Raw genomic sequence first — 17,504 nt, 5'->3', positions numbered from 1 at the left:
CTCAAGTGTTTATTGAAAAAAGGCTAAGGTTCAGCCAGTCCACGGAGTCTCAAAAACAGCTGCCAGCAACAGCGACGTCAGTGTCACTTCTGGTGGCTGCATTTTACTGTGACTGATCTGCTGGTATTTGAATTGAAAGCACTGAAGTTATTGGATACTGTAAACTGGTGTAAATCCATTAACTTCTCTGGAGCTGTTCTCATTTATAGCAGGACTAAGCTCAAGTTATTGAACAGACATGTCTTCTGTGGTTTTTTTTTTTTTTTTTAGTTTTAATCTATCTCATTTTTTTTTTGATAATAATTTTGATCATATAGAATGAAGAAACTCAATTGCGGTCTCAGCTGCATGGATGTGTCCTTTGGAAAAACATGTCATTGAGCTTATAAATGCATCAGAAGTGGCAGGTTCTGAGGCAACACTCCAAATCCCTCCCACGTATCTCAAGATTATATAATCAAATCCTGTGTGTGTTTCATGTCGGTAGGACAAAGTACAAACAGCCAAGTGAAATTAATTCTTCTCCTTATATAAAAGGAAGCTGGGAGCTGCCGATTTTGTGGCATTATTACAGCAGAAGTAGCAGGAAAATTGGGGAGGGAGAGGCAGGGTAAGGTATGGATTGGATCCCAGTGGAACACAGGGCAGTAAGCAAAACTTTTCCCCTTTTTTGGCAGGTGGTCAAAAGTCAGTTGTGCCTTTTAAGTTGTAAGGCAGCATTGTACCTTCCCCACATTTTTGAAGAAACGTAATGTAGTGAGGGAACATTTAAGTGCTGTGGTTAAGGAGGAAAAAAAAGGGTTTTGTTTTATGTTCCATTTGTGATTTGCCTCTCTAGCTGGCAATGATCATGATTTATAAAGTACAGGAAATTCCTTTAAAAAAAAAATGTGTCTCAGTACTCATATTTAAAATTTCTCTGCATCCAAAAGCTCTCAATTTTTAGCAATGCAGACTTGTGTTATTTTGAAAAATATTAACAAGAAATAATTCTACCAAGATCTTGGGGTACATAAAAAGCAATATGTGTTTTAGCCTCATTTTTAGCCTGAAGTTTTCAGTTTCTCTGGCTCTCACTAAGCAGTGCTGTGTTTCTGGCGTGGCAAGTAGCATGGCAAGCAACCTGGTTTAGGCGCTTTGGAGTTGGAATCCAGTCCCTTCTTACAGCCAAGGCTTTCTCAGGACCTTGCTTTGTTCTGTAGATACATTATAAATTATGTGCTGAACAGAATGTTTAAATAATATTGGTCAAAATTGTTCAACAAAAGGCTACTCCATTAGCCTTTGCTATCTTATCCCTTGTTTTATCTCCGCTGCCCGTTTCCAATAAGGCTTTTGTATTTTAGATCGTGTTTTCTTTTTTTTTCACATTTTTAGTAGCTGATAGCAGCTTTTCTTTTTTTCCTGTGTTTTATACAGTATTGCTTGTCCTATATGGTACCTCTTTTTCTCCCCATTTCTGAATTTTATATTTCTTAAGTGTATTTTGTACTCTAGTTTCCTTTTTCATGCCAGTCCACATACCTGAAGCAGCTGCCCATTGTAAAATGTAGGGACTATGAGAAGTGAAGTAGCTCGGATAAAAGCTAAACCCCGTGTTATGTTCTTTTCACAGATAACAAGGAGGTACAAAATCCTTTGCATTTAATCTGGGTGGGATTTTCTAAGAGGCACATGGAGGAAGATGACCCAAAACACCAAACCCAAACCTAAAACCTTCCCCTGTGTGTATGCAAAAGTACTGTAGAACTTGGCTGGAGAACTAGCAACTCTAGTCATTGTGTTACAAATCAAGGATGTGTGTTTTTTAATATATGGCTTCAGTCTAGATATGCATTGGTAAGGGGAAAAAAAAGGCTAATGACTAATTCCTTTATCTTCCCTCGCTGATCCAAATCCTTGGTCAATTTACAGCAGATCAAGATATATCAACATCTAGTATTAGATAGAAAATGAGCATTATTCGAACCAGACAAACTAGAACACTGCAGTCCACTGACCTGAGAGTTAACTGGAGTGGTAGCATGATCTGTATTAGAGGAATAATTGGGCCCTTACTGAAAATTCGGTTTGGACTTACTTCACTTCTGACTCATGTGCATTTTGGCTCCTGTGGTTGATGCACAAGGCGCACAGTACCTCCCTTAGCCTCTGCCTGCCAGGACATCAGCTACCAGAGAGTCAGATGCATGCCTGGTCAGTGCTGTCTGAGGCTGAAAGTCCATACGCTGCAATAAATCTGATGCTGGAAAGTTGGCAAAACTACCACAGTGGAGAAAAGTTAGTTAATGTTAAACTATTACAGTATGGCAGTTCTTTTCCTTGCTTAAAAAGTACATGCCGGTCTAGTAAATGTCCTTCTTTGGGCTTAGTTAATCGAGGTATTTTAATAGCTCTCAAAGACAAAAGGCCTACTTGGTTTAATTTAAGCTGTTTATTTTGTTAGCATTGCATTACAATGTAACAGGATGTTCATGTCTGCAACAGCAGTATTGGGAAGGTATTTTCATGGACCTGTTTATTTGATTAGAACTTCAAGATTTTTTTCCTGAGTGGTAATGCTCAGTTTGGAGCCCGTCATTTTATATATGAAGTTAGGATTATTTTCCCTATATGCGCCAGTTTTTGCATTTATCCACATTGAATATCATCTTCCATTTTATTGCCCAGTAACTAAGACATGCACGTTCTTCGTAGCTGGTGCTTGTTTGTTACGTTATGTACCATCACCAGCAGACTTTGTCATCTCATTATATTCATTTCATGTTTTTGAATGTGTTAAGAAACAACTGGTGACCATTTCATTCTGCCCTTCATTTCCCAGCTTTTGAGCAATTTTTGTCTCTGAAGGGACCTTTCCTAGAATTTCATATCTGTTTGGTTTCAGAAGCAGGTGACAGATCTTGTTAAAGCCTTTTAGAAATCCAAGTAGGCTATATATAGTAGATCTCCCTTATGCAAATGTTTTTTATTATTGTTATTTGATATTCTGTAAGGGTAAAGAACTTCAGTAAGTCCTGAGGCAAAACTTGCAATGCAAAAACTTTGACTTTCCCTCTGTGTACTCAGGTACTTTAAATATCAGGACCCCATTGTTAAACATAGGTTCTTCAGAAGATGAGGGCTTTCAGGTAGATCCCACATACTCATTTTATATGCTGTGGTTCCTGAATGTGGGAAATTATGTTTGCACCCTTTTTAAGGGCAGTCAGAATTTGTTTGTATATCTGCTTGTATACATGCAGCTCTTCCCAGGAAAACCTCTCCTGTGATGCTGTCTGGCCTGCTTTAATGAAAAAACATCTGACAAGATTTAAAATGATAAACTACTGTCCTGAGTAAAATGACTCACTGTATTTCATCTTTTATTGGTGAATTAAGCAGATAGGCCTTCAGATCTGAAAATTTCACATCTAGTTCGCAATTGCTTAAACATGAGTCAATCTGTGGTGTGACTAAATGCGTTTCTGGTAGGAGTGCATATGGTTAACAATGTGGTTACTCTGTCATTAAGCTCAACAGATTATCTTGGCAGAAACTTGATGAAATCATTCTGATTAACTGTGTTAATATGCAATACCAGGAATTATCTTTTCTGCTTTTAACTGTTACGTAACCGCAGTGCACGGTTGGTCCTTTTGGTGTCCTTACCCGACTGGTTGAACACAGGTCTGAATTTTGCTTTTGTCGATACATACAGTGAACATTTAAAATTGTCGAGCTATTTAAGGCAAAAATAATTGAACTTGGTGAGTTAAATTAGCATTTCCCTGTCAGGCACCAATATGAAATGCTTGTCTAAAAATGTTACAGTACATATTGGCTGTCATTTGCATGTGTCTTTCCAGCAGCCTTGATATACATAACAATACCTGGAGTCTGTAAATAAGCTATCTGAATTCAGCAGCACATGGCATAGATATGAGTGTTTTTTTTTTTTTTTTTTTTTAATGATCAGGTTAGTGTGGTGATTTATTTTATGTATATTTGGAGTTAATTGCCTGGTACCTTTGTCAAGAAATACATGTGGGCAATAAGGGGAATCCCAGTATGCCCCTCTCTGACGTGCCTGAGGAACAGCACAGATCAAACTAGTTGGAGGATCTAGCTTGACACTTCAGGTCCACTACTGAACCTGATCTGAGACTACAGCTTCTATGGCTGGGTTTCCTAGGCAGGCTATCCAAAGAAAAGGATCCAGACATTGAGGCAGGCTTAATGTGCATGTACACTTTTGAGAAAAGGCTCAGAAGATTAAGGAACAAAAACCAGTCCCAGATTTTTTGAGATTGGGGGGCTCAAGGAAACTTGCTCTCTCCCTGTTTTCTTTAATTACATGGCCATACACTGCTTATCCACAGGACTTCTGCTTCATCCTGAATCAAGAATAGACTGGTCTGAAGAATGCTTTAGACTCTGCAGTGAAGGAGAAATTGCTTGTAGGACTCCCAAGTGATTTGTTGCTGAAATGAAAGATATGTGCAGAGGAAGTCAAGGAGAGCGGGATGCGAAGGCATGGGATCCAGCTTCACTCAAATACAGAGTGTCCACAGCAACAGTCTTTGCTGTGTGATGTCAATCAAGTCAGAAATTTCATAGCTGAAACAAGATTCATTTAATTTTTCTTTAGCTGGCTGAGTCCTAGGTGATTTAGTCTGAGCTTGTCACTGCTGACTCCATATGCAGGTGGTGGAAAAGAGTAAGCACATCCAGGGTTTGATGCATCTGTTCTCTCCCAAATGTTTGTTTTGTGTTTGGACAGATAGCCTTCTGAAAGTGCATGCTTTATTCACCGTAGGGCAACTGCATGAGTAGCTTAGACTTAGGCATCTATGAGTAGCAACATTAAAATAGGAAAAGATGAACCTCACCTTATTGATAGTCACTAAGCATGTGCTCTTCTGGCTATCCAGATGGAGAGGTGGAGTCTGATCAAAATGCCACCTAGAATTTAGTCACATACTGACTTTATTCCTTGCCTCAGTTCCTCATATGTAATGGGAATAACAGTACCCCCCTCAACCTTTTTTATATACTGTATATACTTTAATCTTGCATGTATGCTCTACATCATGTCCTTGGATTACAGTTTCACAGTGACCTTCCCCCTTCTTACCAATAGCACAGATACCCCTGATGCTGAGTTTGATCTGATAACATTTAGTCTGCCTGAATTTGGGATGGCTGCATTACTTGTGGCTGATCAGGTCAGTGTCAAGACTTGCCTGTTAAATGCACTGGCTGTGTCCATGTGACTGGAAGAAAAACAAATAGGAAGCTGTTTTTATCCTTTTCTCAGTTGCCCAGAGCTCCTGTTAAGAGCTAGAGGGTTGCAAGATACCAGACCTGAAACTAATTACTGCTCTGGGATTGAATGTTACTTGTCCTGGGCTTTGGGCCAGTGTAATTTTTGGGAATAATTTTATGTTTGGGGCAAGAAGAAAACATTTCTGTAGGATTTTGATTTAAAAATAAATATATAAAACTTTTTGGTGGCTGTTCTGAGCTACTCAGAGATTCAGAATAATACACTAAATCACAGTAAAGATGGATGGCAGTGTTTTAGATGGTTAGAGGTTTGCAGCAAATAATACAGTACCAATATACTGCTTTTTATCACACTGGAAATGGTATTTCCTACACTGACAAGTGTGCAACATATTATATTGTCATAAGGTGTTTTGCCCAGGTCAGCATTTAAAGATTCTGAGCTGTCTTTTCTGAGGACAAATGTCAATTAAAGATCTGCAATTGGTTTCTTCAGTGTTTAATGTACCCTCCTCCTTCCTCTTGCTCCTATTTCTTTGTCTGGTATGTGTAATGTGGGTGTGAGTTAAGCTGATCTGGGAATTTTCGGGGCAGGCAAAATACCTGGAGGTCAGAGCTTTTTAGGTTTCCGAAGTGATAGTGTCTAGAGTCTGGGCAAGATTGAGGTGGGTTTAGAGCTTCCATCACAATGATGTTATGTGTGTTACATGCATCTTACAGTTAGAGTACTACACTGTGCATCTGAAGTGGGTATGTGTTAAGTGAGTTGTCTTACATGCCTTTAGGGAGAGTATGAGCCGCCTGGTCTTAGGGATAATACTGAAATTCAGTAGGAGAAGTGATCAGTGTCTCAGATACATGTATACACGTACACACACATCTTTTAGGTGTATGTGTTTATGGGCATTTACATACATTCAAAAAAGTAGTTTGAGCAGTGAGAGAAATTTTTAGTTTAATGCCCATTGCTGTTCAGTTTTAGGTGATTGTATGTAGTACTGATTTTTTTTTTTTTTTTTTTTTAACACTAGCTGGTAGCATGGCAATTTGGTTGCCATGTGAATATATATCTGCAGGGTACAAATTGAAAGCCTGTTTTTGTAGTTTACCAAGTATCCTGTGGTTTTCCTCAGAAAGGATTGCAAATTACATTTTTGCATATTAAAGAACAGTGACTGCCCTTGAAATCACAGGTGTACCCTTACAAGTGTTTTATAATACCCTCACACTGAAGTTTCTGAGAAACCAGAATAGACCCTTTTCCCATTTGTATTTCATAGATTACCTGTCTGCTGTTTGATAAATATTTTAACTTTGGGTCACACAGCTTAGTAGGGAAACAAAACAAGAAAGAAGAGATCTTGGAAAGCTGACATTTTCCTCGGCATTTATTAAAATCATTTCTTTAAGGGAAAATGATGGAAGGCCCTTCAGCCATACAGTGAAGAAGGGTAAGTGTGAGCGGCTCTGCTGGGTTGGCATAAGGGCTTCTCAGAACTGCAGTCACTATTATGGAGTTACTTTTTTCCAGCTGAGTTGAGCTACAGCTCAGCCTCGTACGCCCAGATCTGTAGAGCGTAACACATCCTTAAAGTCACTCCATTTCTCCCTGAGTTTGTGGCAGTAATGTCTCTGTTCTGTAGAACAGCAAAATGAATATGCCTCAGTGCAAAGCTGCCGATAATGCTTCAGTCCGAGATTAAGGTTTGTGATGTCAGCTCAGCTGTGGCATGATGATGATTATGCTGCTGACTCTTTTTTTGTATTGATCTGTCTTCAAGTAAAATTGCTTCATTTAGCTGTAGGTTAACCCAGCACTTCTGCTGACTGGTATTGTGCATTTGACTCAGTGACAAACAGTTCCCTGCCAGCTGCTAACCTCTGGGTTAAATCTGTAGCAAGAGTGTCTAGGATTACAGCCAGCGCAACCCTTGTGGGACTGATAGCTTGATGCCTCTTTTGGTAGAGAGCATGTTAGTATTTATATGTTTTGAAAAAGCAGGTAAAATAATTTGGAATAGCAACAGCAGGAACCATTTATTTAGGTCTGTAATGACACTGTGTTTACATCTGTGAAAGGTTTGCATGTTTAATTTTAAATGGTTATTTTACAGTAAATAAGAGAGTATTGTAATTGATTTTTTCTGATAAATTTATGACTTGTTATTTTTGTTTTAAGAAAGAAGTCTTTCATAATTGTTCTTATTTGTCCTGCCTACCTTTGGATCTGACAGGGCATAGTAAATTCATTTTTGTGTGGTGTATATGTGATGTAGAAGTACAAGAGGAAAAAGGCATTCACGGTGCTCAGTGTTGCTGGGGCATTAGATAAATGCATATGTTTCTGTTCAAGGTTAACAGGACAGCAGTTTTGTTCATTCTGTTGCTAGATGTGACCAAGTGGACCGCTGAGTGGCATTCAGAAAAGGATCTGAAAGAGCCTGGTAGAAGTGTCTGTTTGATCATTTACACACCAGTCATTTGAAGAACACCAGAAAATGGGAAGTGTGAGGGAGAGGGCAGCCTGGGCCGGGAGGAACGGTATTTTAGATTACTGTCCCCATGTAGGGTCTCCTGCTCAGTCATGCAGTTGCACTGGGACTAAGGAGGGATAACAGAGACTGGGAATTTAACGATGGAGTTAGCTGCGAGGTTTTGGGATGAAACAGCTCCCCGGAGCGATGGTCGGAGCCCTTGTGACGTGCTTCACCCCAGCACAGAAACCCCAGAGGCTGCAGCTCAGGTTACTTAGTGTCTCTGAGAAATAATTATGATCCCAGACTTATTTAAAATGCAGAATTAATTGCATGTTCAAACAGGAAGGTTTTTTTTTTTTTTCCCCCATTTCCTCCTGGGATCTTCTTGTACATATGCGTTTTCACAGGTTTAGTAAGACATTGGCAGTATCCCTAAAGGAGTTACTTGGAGCCTGTAGCAAATGAACAACAGGTGTGAACAACAGGCTCTTGTATTCTTCTGTGTGTTGTAGTTTTCTGTAATTTTTGTACATCTTTTAAGATAAGGAGAAAAGTATTTTGTATAATACTACAGCAAGCAGTGGGAAGGTACCAATTTAAATAATTCCTTTTGCCATCCTCTTCTGTACACTTCTTATTCCCTGAGAAAATAAGTGAATTAGGTTCATTACTCTTGTTGATTTTAACAGGAAAATGTTTTTTCTGGAAAACTATACATGCACAATATTTGAAAAGTTGCTTCTCTTTGCTGCCCTTAGATTTCCATTCAGATGAGTGGTTACCTACTTCCTCTACCCTTAAAGCCAGTTCTTTATGTGAATGTTCTACATTCCATTATTTTATTTATTTATTTATATTTCAAGTGTTTAGGATACTGTAATGAAGAAACATACTTTAAATTATACTCCAAAGTCAGAGAAGCAGTATTTTAGTGTGATGTATGTGTATAGACACGGCCATATATTTTATGTTAGGCACTGTTTATTGTGGACGACTCTGTTTAAGGAGTGGGGATGCTCTTGAATTAGTAAGAGCATAAAGTTGTTGGTCTCCAAGTCCATACTGAATTCCTCATGTAATGTGCAGAAATTACCTTTTCCTCTCTGGTTTCCCAAGAAAAAAAAATGGATTTGCAATTTTTTTTTAATCTTTTGGTAACTATGTGTTGTTAAAACTTTTAAGCTTCATTTTTGCTTACAGTTAAAGCAAACACTAATAAATACAGTGCTCGAATGTATGAAAGATATTCATGAGATGAAGTTGAGGGGGAGAAGATTTATTAAGTGGTGTCTTTTGTGTTATAAAAATAAGGAGAACTTGAAAACAAGTGCCGTGTTGTGAAGGATGATTTAGTTTGCTCATGAGATGTGTCTAGTTGGGAGACACTGCCGTGAAAAGGAACATGAATTCTGAAAAATGAAACAAAGCTAAAAATCTTTGATACAAACCTTGTTTGCCCTTGTTTTATGAAAAGTTACAGATACGGTTTTCCATCTAGAAGAGAAAATAAATAAGACTTCTGCTCGACTGGTACAACCTGTGTTCATGAGAACTGTTCAGTGTCATAACCTGGCTGACTGGTCTGGAATAACTGTCCAGAAAGGAGGGTGTTTGTCACCGAGAGCTGCTTTTGTTCTGGAACCAATTCCCCGTCTGCCCTGAAGACTGAGATCACAGCAGAGCCTGGAGCAGCAGCACCCTGGGGAGAAATGTTGTGTCATCACGTGCTTGAAACCGAAGGCAGAGAATACCATAGCTCCCGGGTAGCAAAGATACATGTATCTTTATATATATATTTATATATCTCCAGGTTTTTTCAGCAATGTAGCCAAGCGTGAAGGAGTTTGTTCTTCCAGCCAATCGTCTTCTGAAAGCCTTCCAATTTCCAACTTTGTTTTCTTCCCATCATCGCTGTCGTAAAGCTCCAGAACTTCATCTTTAACATTCTTTGCTTGCAAGAAGACTACAGGCAAAAACACAGCTTAGAGTGCTTTTCGGTTAGGGTAGGTTAGTTTCTCTTTACTCTAGATACGAAGCACTCTAAAAAAGGTACCAATAAATCTTGTCGTCTTTTCTCCTGTGACTGTGTGAGGTTTGGATGATGTGAGCTGAGGCTCCTGTGTAGTGGATCTTACATCTTCTAAACTGTAGTCTAAAAATAGATGCATGTGTTGTTATTATACAGTGAAACCAGGACATACAGTTCAGTCGTATTTTGGCTACGTGCCTTTGAAAGCTGTGAAAACTTCCAAAGCATTGCAGGTTGCTTTATTCCCCATGCTTGACACATGCCGCAGTTTTAGAAACATACCCAAAATTATTTACAGAAGTCTCAGATGGAAACTACAGTACTAGATTCAGTCATATGGTTTTCCAAATGTTAGAGGTCCTGAGTCCTTTGCATAAATCCTAGGATTTTTTTTTAAACAAGTATAAAAAATACATAATAATGGAGAGTGTGAAGTTGCTGTCTTCAGTGTTTGTTTCTTTTTTGTCTTTTCTTTTTTTAAGTAATCTTTAGCTTTCTGCTGAAGATTGACAGGAGACGGATAAAGGCGAACCTCTTAGCTGTGGGGCACCCATTTAACTCTTACCAACTCCAAAGGGAATTAATTTCTTTAGTCACGAGAATATATTTAAGGGACTATTTGCATTACTGTGCATGTAAATGACCAGCTGGTGTTAACTGCAGCGAGCAGCCCACCAGAGTAAAAGAGAAGTGGAAAGAGGTGAAGTGCAAGGAGACGTTGGAGATTTATTCCAGCATTTCTTCTCAGGGCAGTGTTGGGGCAACTTACCTGCTGGGCTGCACCTGTGGAGCATTAGTTCTGCTTCTCCTTACGCAGGTGACAGCAGGGCTGGTACAGGCGATGCTGGGGCAGCACCTCAGCCTTCCGTGTCTACCTGCCGGGCAGGCAATACCGTCTTTGCGGGGGCTGCCAGCAGCTGCTGCATGGCAGTGTGGGGAGAAGTGTGTGGCCCCTGCGGACCGGTGCTCCCGGGCAGTCTTTCCCTGGCCGTCCCAGTGAAAACCTCTCCCTTCACCCTGGCTACCTGTGGTGGTGTTTTTATTCCTGTGCGTTTCTATGGTGATTGTTTTCTGTTCCCTTTTGATTTTACTTGCTTGCAAATAGTAAGGCTTAGTCAAACGTTACTCAATGCTTTCATTTTTTAAGGTCTTGAGAAATACCTGGGTGATGGGTTTGTTGTTTTTCCCACACAAGACTGTACCAGGTTGTTGTCTCTAAAACATGAGGCTTGGGCTGTGGAAAAGAGGGCAAAGAGGTTAACGGCTCCGGCTCGTGGCCGGTCGGCTGCAGCGTTCCTTGGTGGCCTGCCCTGGGCAACTCTGTTCTTCGCTTTACCCGAGGTCCATTTAAAGAACTCTTTTTAAAAGAAAAAGAAATTTCTGGGAAGAAGAGACATAGACTTATTTATTTTTAAGCAGATGATAGGTCATGAAATTGATCAGTGACACAACATTTTTTTCTCTTAATTACAGTGGTGTTTGTGCAATGGGAGTGATAGGCTGTGATCTCTGACTGTAGAGGGAAGGAAGCAAAGTAAGTTCACTAGATGATTTCAGAACTGTGTAAGCATCGAAAAAGTGTGTTACTCCGTTGAGGTTTTAGCTCATCATCAAATCAGCCTCTGAGCTTTAGCGATGCATACTTACCTGACTTCTGCTCTTTAAAGAAACAAAATAATGTCTTATTTTTCCGATGGAAGAAGTGCATTTCCCAAGCCGCGTGCTGTGCTGGGTCCCCCGTGCACGGCGGCGGGAGCGGCGGCTGCACTGGCCTTCCCTGGGTGCTGCCAGGCAGCGCCTTTGCTGTGTCTCCTTCCTGCCACCACGGAACCAGTTGCGAGGTGGGACACCCAGCCCTGCTGCTGCTGCTGCTGCTGCTGCTTCTCCTCCTCCTCTCTTCCCCCCCGCCCCCCCCCCAGGCTCAGTACTTCTGTCGCAATGCGCTCATGAGTTGAAGAAATGACTTTTTTTTTTTTTTTTTCCTCTCTACCTTGTATAATATATTCTGACCATGAGTCTTAAGGCCTAAAACTTAGATCTTTCTGAAGTAAAAATTGTGGCCGAGTCAGATGCAGTTTTAGAAAGTGTACAAATGTGTCATAATGATGACTGGGCTTTGCTGAGACTTTGTGTTTAATAATTTAATGTTGTTTTATTTTTGGAGGCGGTGGAGAATTTAGGCTAGAGGCCCCTCAGACCATCTGCGCTGACCTGCCTATAAGTCACAAGCCAGTAACTTGCATCTAGTTATTCTTAAATTGAGCCTAAAGCTCTCGCTGGACTAGCGCCTAAAGATGCTTGGCTGAAACAATCTTCTAGAAAAGGAAAATCTCAAAATACGTTGTGTTCAAATTCCTTGGGTAGCTTCAGTGACTAATCACTTTTTTTTTTTTTTAGGATCTTTCTGCTTTTACTCCTCATTGTTTTTGTTAGGTGTGCGAGATTAGAGAGAGCTTTCAGTGCTTATTCATCTCTCTGTGTGACAGTGCTTGGGAGCTACAGGTACCTCTTAATTTTCCTTTTGATCAGCTAAACATTTTGAATTTGCCAAGACTGTCATTTTTAGGTGTTTTCTCCGGCCTGCCTGTCATTTGTGTAGCTCTCTTTTTATACTCATCTGAACTTTTTTCATATCTGCTTAAAATGTAAGAACTGAAGCTGGGTTCAATATTTTTGGTATTGGTCTTGATTGATAATGCTTTTTAAAATCTTGTTTGGAAATTAAAAATCTAGCCTGGGCTTTACTCCAAGTCTGAAACTGGTTTACTCCACGTCTGAAATGGTTCACGATCTGCTTCTCTCGGTGGCCATGTTTGAATGTAACTGCTGTGGCCTGGGGAGCTGGGAGAGTCACGGTGCCCAGGGCGAATCTCGTTGTGGCCCTCTGACAGTGTCCGTCTGTAACTTCAGTGCTGGTGTGCGCGTTCCCAGTTAAGTTAAATGCAAAAGCTACCTCTTTTTCTTACAGAGATAAGGATTTATTTTTGACATGATAAATCAGGATACTCCCCGAGAACCGGAAAAAGAAAACGATACTGATCTTTGAACTATAAAAAGATCTTGGAAAATATTTTCTAGTCTGTTTAACATTTCGCTGTATAGTATGATTTAAGGGTATCAGGTGTTGTTAGTAAAGCCTGTAGCAGAGCTCCACCTAACTCCGGTACAGAAGGATCAGTCCTAAGACTTTCGTGTGAGAATCGTAAATTTTTAGAAATCTTGGAGTCTACATCTAAATTAGAGATGATATTCTAATCACAATTTTTGTCCTGGAAGGAGGTAGAGTTTAGCAAATTGTACTCTCAGTGGTGGCCAGTGGAGATTTTTTGTTTGTGGGCATTTTTTTGGTTTTGCTTTTAATGTATCTGAAGCAAAATACCCCAAACTGCTGAGATGCTCATTGTGGACAAAGGCAGGGTCCTGGACTGGGTAGGTCAGGGCTGTGTCCCAGTGTGCAGTTAACTTGTTACTGATCCTAAAGGACTTCAGTATTCAAAACATCGCATTAAGGGGAAAAAACACATTTTTCTTCCTAACCTTTTTTCCCAGATTTAATTACCTTTATTTAAGCAACCTATGGAAATAGTTGTTATTGTTGGCACAGGCTTTTGAAATGTTGCATACCTAGTACCTACACATAAATAGCATTTAGAAAGAATAAATATTAATAATTTATTGTTCTTTGTAGCTGTTATTAATTATAACTGTTATAATTCTAAATTATTTTAAGACGCTGCCTTGCTCTATAAATTGTAGCAGTAAATTATTGTTTTCCCTGTCATTTTTTAAACAAATGAAGGGCTCACAGGAAGCCTGAAACCAGAGTCTGAAATTAAGAGCCAAGCTTATGACTCATGAACCAATATTTCCTGGAAAATATTTTATAGTGAAAGATCTTTGATTTGGACCATCTCTGAGACAGTGACTTTTTTTAAGATGCTGATTTTGGCATGCAGAGTAATATGATGGAAATATTATCCACTTTAAATCTTTCTTTTGTAAGGATATGGTGAGTTACGGAGCAGACTGCTAGCAATGGAAAAAACATTGGTACAGATTTCTATCACTGGTATTTCAGCTCCTGTATTTTCTCCTACTAATAGTTGAATATTGCTTGTTTGAGTTTAAATCTGTCTTCAGTTATTCTATTACAAAATGGGTAGGCCTTTCATAAGGTCACTTTTTTTTCCATGACATTTTGAAATGCGAGGAAGAACTACTAACAACACTGAAGCAGTGCGAATGTATTATTTTCGCTCGGATGCAGGTAGCCTTCTGATAGATAGTGCCTTTTGGCGATGAGTTAGTAACTTCAGGTATCTGCGTACATCATCTGATGCAGTTCTCTTCCAACCTTAAATCTCTGTTGCGTTGTTTCTAATGACAGTATATAAGGAAAAAATGATGACAAATTAAGAGGCCTTTATTTTCAAGTTGTACAGTAAGTTAAGACATTACTTACTTAAGATCAGCTAGAGACTGAAATCTTATTTCCATATTGTGCAACCTCATTCCTTGCAATGCTTCGGTAGGGGAATGGCGATGGCCCAGCACGGCGTGGGCCGGTGGCGTCCGCGGAGGAGTCGGAGCCCTCGGCTGCCCTCTGCGGCGCCGAGATTCACCTCCTGCCCTCGGAGCCCCTTTCCCTGACCTCGTCCCCTTCGGCTCCTGCCAGGGGAATAACAGTTCATCAGAGCTAGCACTTTTTGATAGCCCACGCTTCTGTAGAAAGACTTTGTCATCCATAGCTTTATTGCTTCTGTGTAACAGCCTTTAAGAATGCAGGAATCTTGTGTGGGCACATCTTGGCTGCGAGATGTGGCAATGGGTTTCTCCTTCCTTTCAGCCCCACAGGCAGGTTGTAAACCTGTACCGGGCTGTCGTTACTTCCCCCGCAGATGAGTTTCTAGGCTTGGAGAAAATAAATGCCTAGCTGTTTAAGTGCAGTGTTTTGAAAGTTGAGCCCAGTTTTGTGTTACTGGTCCTATTTTGTTGATTGAATTTGCTTTGCCGTGCTGTAGAGTTTATAGAAAAACTGTCTACAGTGAGATTAAAAAAATTCATTTTTAAAAAATTTACAGTGATGTGTTTTGCTGTTTGATAGAAGGTAAAAGGATGGTAAAATATGGTGTGCTTTGCTGTTTTAAAATACTGATACTCTTTACCTAACAAATTGCATTTTGAATTTAGCTTTATAGAAAACTGTCCTGAAATAAAAAATAATCCTTATCAGCACTCTCCCATCTTACTGGGTGTTTTTTTTTCTTCTCCAAGTTCTAAGTGAGGCACAGAAAGCAAAATGAAAATGTTGTTTCTAATCACTGTCCTTTCAAGTCAAAACTTCTAGTAGTTAGCTGGCCTTCCTAAAGTCTTCTACAAGCTTCGCTGCAAATCATGACTTCCAGGAGAATCGAAGCGACTTTCCCTTGTAATTCTAACATTTTTATTCCTTTGTGGTTTTGGTAATGATAAGCCCCCTTTCTAACTGAGAGGAAAAAAAAAAGTCTGTACGAGGGATTGTTGTTTGTCTGTTTCTACTCTTCCTTGTCAGTGGGAAGATGATGTTCACACCAAAAGCAATCTCCAGGTACCAGCACCACGTGAGGCTGCTCGTCTCGTGGGCTGCAGAATACAGGGAGAGGAGAAAGAAACCATGGGAACATTAAGGGGAATAAAGCAGAAAGAAAACAAATTTGTAGACAGCAGTCTGGTTAGGAGAAAAAACACTTAAGTGGAAGACTCAGTAAAATTGTAAGTAAAAGGGAAAGGAGAAAGAGAGGATGGTGAAGGAAGATGGGAGGCTGCCAATGGGAGAACTTGATCCTTGGGCGAAAAGCTTTTGTTTTGTTTTGGAAGAGCCAAGGCTTGATTCGCAGTTTTGCTGAGCTTCCATAGAGATATGGCAAAGGGGAGAAAGACAGAGAAATGCACAAAGCCGGGGTAATCACCTAAAACAAAACATGTCAGTGCTCATATGGAAGCTAGCATAAATGTCTGTATCAAATACACGAGAAAGTATATGCAGAGATGAGGAGAGTGCAGGAAAACCGAGGCTGAAATGGCCATGCTGGGGGGAGCAAGGAAAATGATACAGAAAGACCTGCTGCTTTTAACAGCGTGCTCTCAAGTGGATGTGGGCATTTGAGGACTTGGTAGTAGAGTGGAATTTGAGAACAAATAAATTCAGGGGATTTTAATCTTGATAGGGAAAATAACATTTGTGGAAGTTTATATATAGGTTGGAATCTTTTATCCTGGTACATGCTTTTTAGGAGTGTTTTCTTAGAAGTTGTCACAGCAAGAAATAGGTCCATCTCTGAAGTATCAGAAAAGTCTGAAGTTTTCATAGATCATGACCTTTTAAAACACTGTGGCCTAGACTTAACTTGTTTACATTCAGCTGCAATAAAACTACTTACTGTAATCACATCTATTCATGGAAACCCATTTCTCTACAGAGGGCTACATATTTATTTTATAATACTTCATTCTTCTATAATTACGTATAATAAGCTATGTTCCTGTGCTTAGCAATGGCTTTGGGGTATGGGTGGAAGAAACTAATGAAAAATGAATAGTTCCTGACTTCTTGTATACAGATTTCTAAAGCTGCTTTATCTGTTTTAATCCAAAACCAACTCTCACACCCGAAGTCTAATCTCAAAGCTGTGTTGATGCAAATGATTTGCATGCCAAAAAGAGCCACTTGTGTGAAGAAGGGTAAAAAGAGTGGGCCTCAAGACTGATTTTTGTTTTACAAAAGCTGCTTAAGTATGTAAACTTGGTCTTATTAAAAAGAATGAGAAAATCTGTGTATACTGCTGGTCAAACATAAATGTTTTAACATACTATACTCTCTTTCTTTTTTCCAGATTTGAACATGGAATTCAACCCGTCAGATCATCCACGAGCCAGTACGATATTTCTCAGTAAATCTCAAACAGATGGTAGGTTGCTGGATTTATTACAATATTCCTCTTGCAGTTATTTCTAAACCTGTTGTTAGAATGCACGCGATAGTCTTTCAAGGTCTTTTAATATATAATTAAAAAAAGAAAAAAATCTGTTAAAACAGAATAATTTCCCCACTGCATGACATCAGTGGTGCAAGTCAAAGACTTTTATAGGCATCCCACTGAAGTTGAAAGAAGTCACATCTTTAGTTAGTTAAAGTGTCAGACACAGTAGTAGAAGGTACAGAGTTGAGTCCTGTCATGGGTTGAATTTAAAACATCCAAAAAGTCATTGTATCAGAACTACAAACATGGATAAGTTTAATAAAATTAAAAAATACTTTCCCTAAGTGCAAAATTTTCTGTGCAACTGTTTTTCAAAAAACTCTGAATGATAGGCCAGGCTTCTGGGAAATGTGATTTGGGCGTATGTTCTTGAAGAAATGCCAGTTTATATCACCTAAGAAAGACAGTCCAGTGTTTCCTCTAATATAGCTCATACTGTAAATGAGCTCAGTAGAAGATTTTAATAACAAAACAACCTCCTCCCACCCAGACATTCTCTCTTTTTCTCTCACTATGGATTTGATATAATCATTTATTTGTCTGGAATATTTTTTTTATTCATAGACAAAGTGATCCATTGGGAATTACATCTTTTAAGCAAACCTCTTGATACAGTTAGTAGAATAGAAGCCATTTACTCTGGCTCTTTCATTCACTGTTGGACATGTATGACATATTCTTTTAGAAGCAGATGAGAAAAATAAATGCAAA

At 39.5% G+C, this 17,504-nt stretch overlaps 1 protein-coding gene across 2 annotated transcripts in view; it reads left to right on the top strand.

The window, feature by feature from the left end:
• Positions 1–17,504, top strand: part of CCNY (cyclin Y) — a 131,811-nt gene that overhangs the window by 65,307 nt on the left and 49,000 nt on the right. Inside the window, exons 1-2 of one of the 2 annotated variants that reach the window (XM_064505782.1) lie at positions 12,257–12,276; positions 16,647–16,721. In XM_064505782.1, the coding sequence (XP_064361852.1) occupies positions 16,655–16,721 (67 nt within the window). In that variant the 5' untranslated portion in view covers positions 12,257–12,276; positions 16,647–16,654. Of the gene's footprint in view, positions 1–12,256; positions 12,277–16,646; positions 16,722–17,504 lie in introns of those variants that run through there. The other variant, XM_026101559.2, reaches the window with a different exon arrangement.

The sequence above is a fragment of the Dromaius novaehollandiae genome, chromosome 2, assembly GCF_036370855.1.
Source record: "Dromaius novaehollandiae isolate bDroNov1 chromosome 2, bDroNov1.hap1, whole genome shotgun sequence".
Classification (NCBI taxonomy): domain Eukaryota; kingdom Metazoa; phylum Chordata; class Aves; order Casuariiformes; family Dromaiidae; genus Dromaius; species Dromaius novaehollandiae.
The sequence above is the reverse complement of the archived record's forward strand: the minus strand, read 5'-3'. Positions and strand labels throughout refer to the sequence as shown.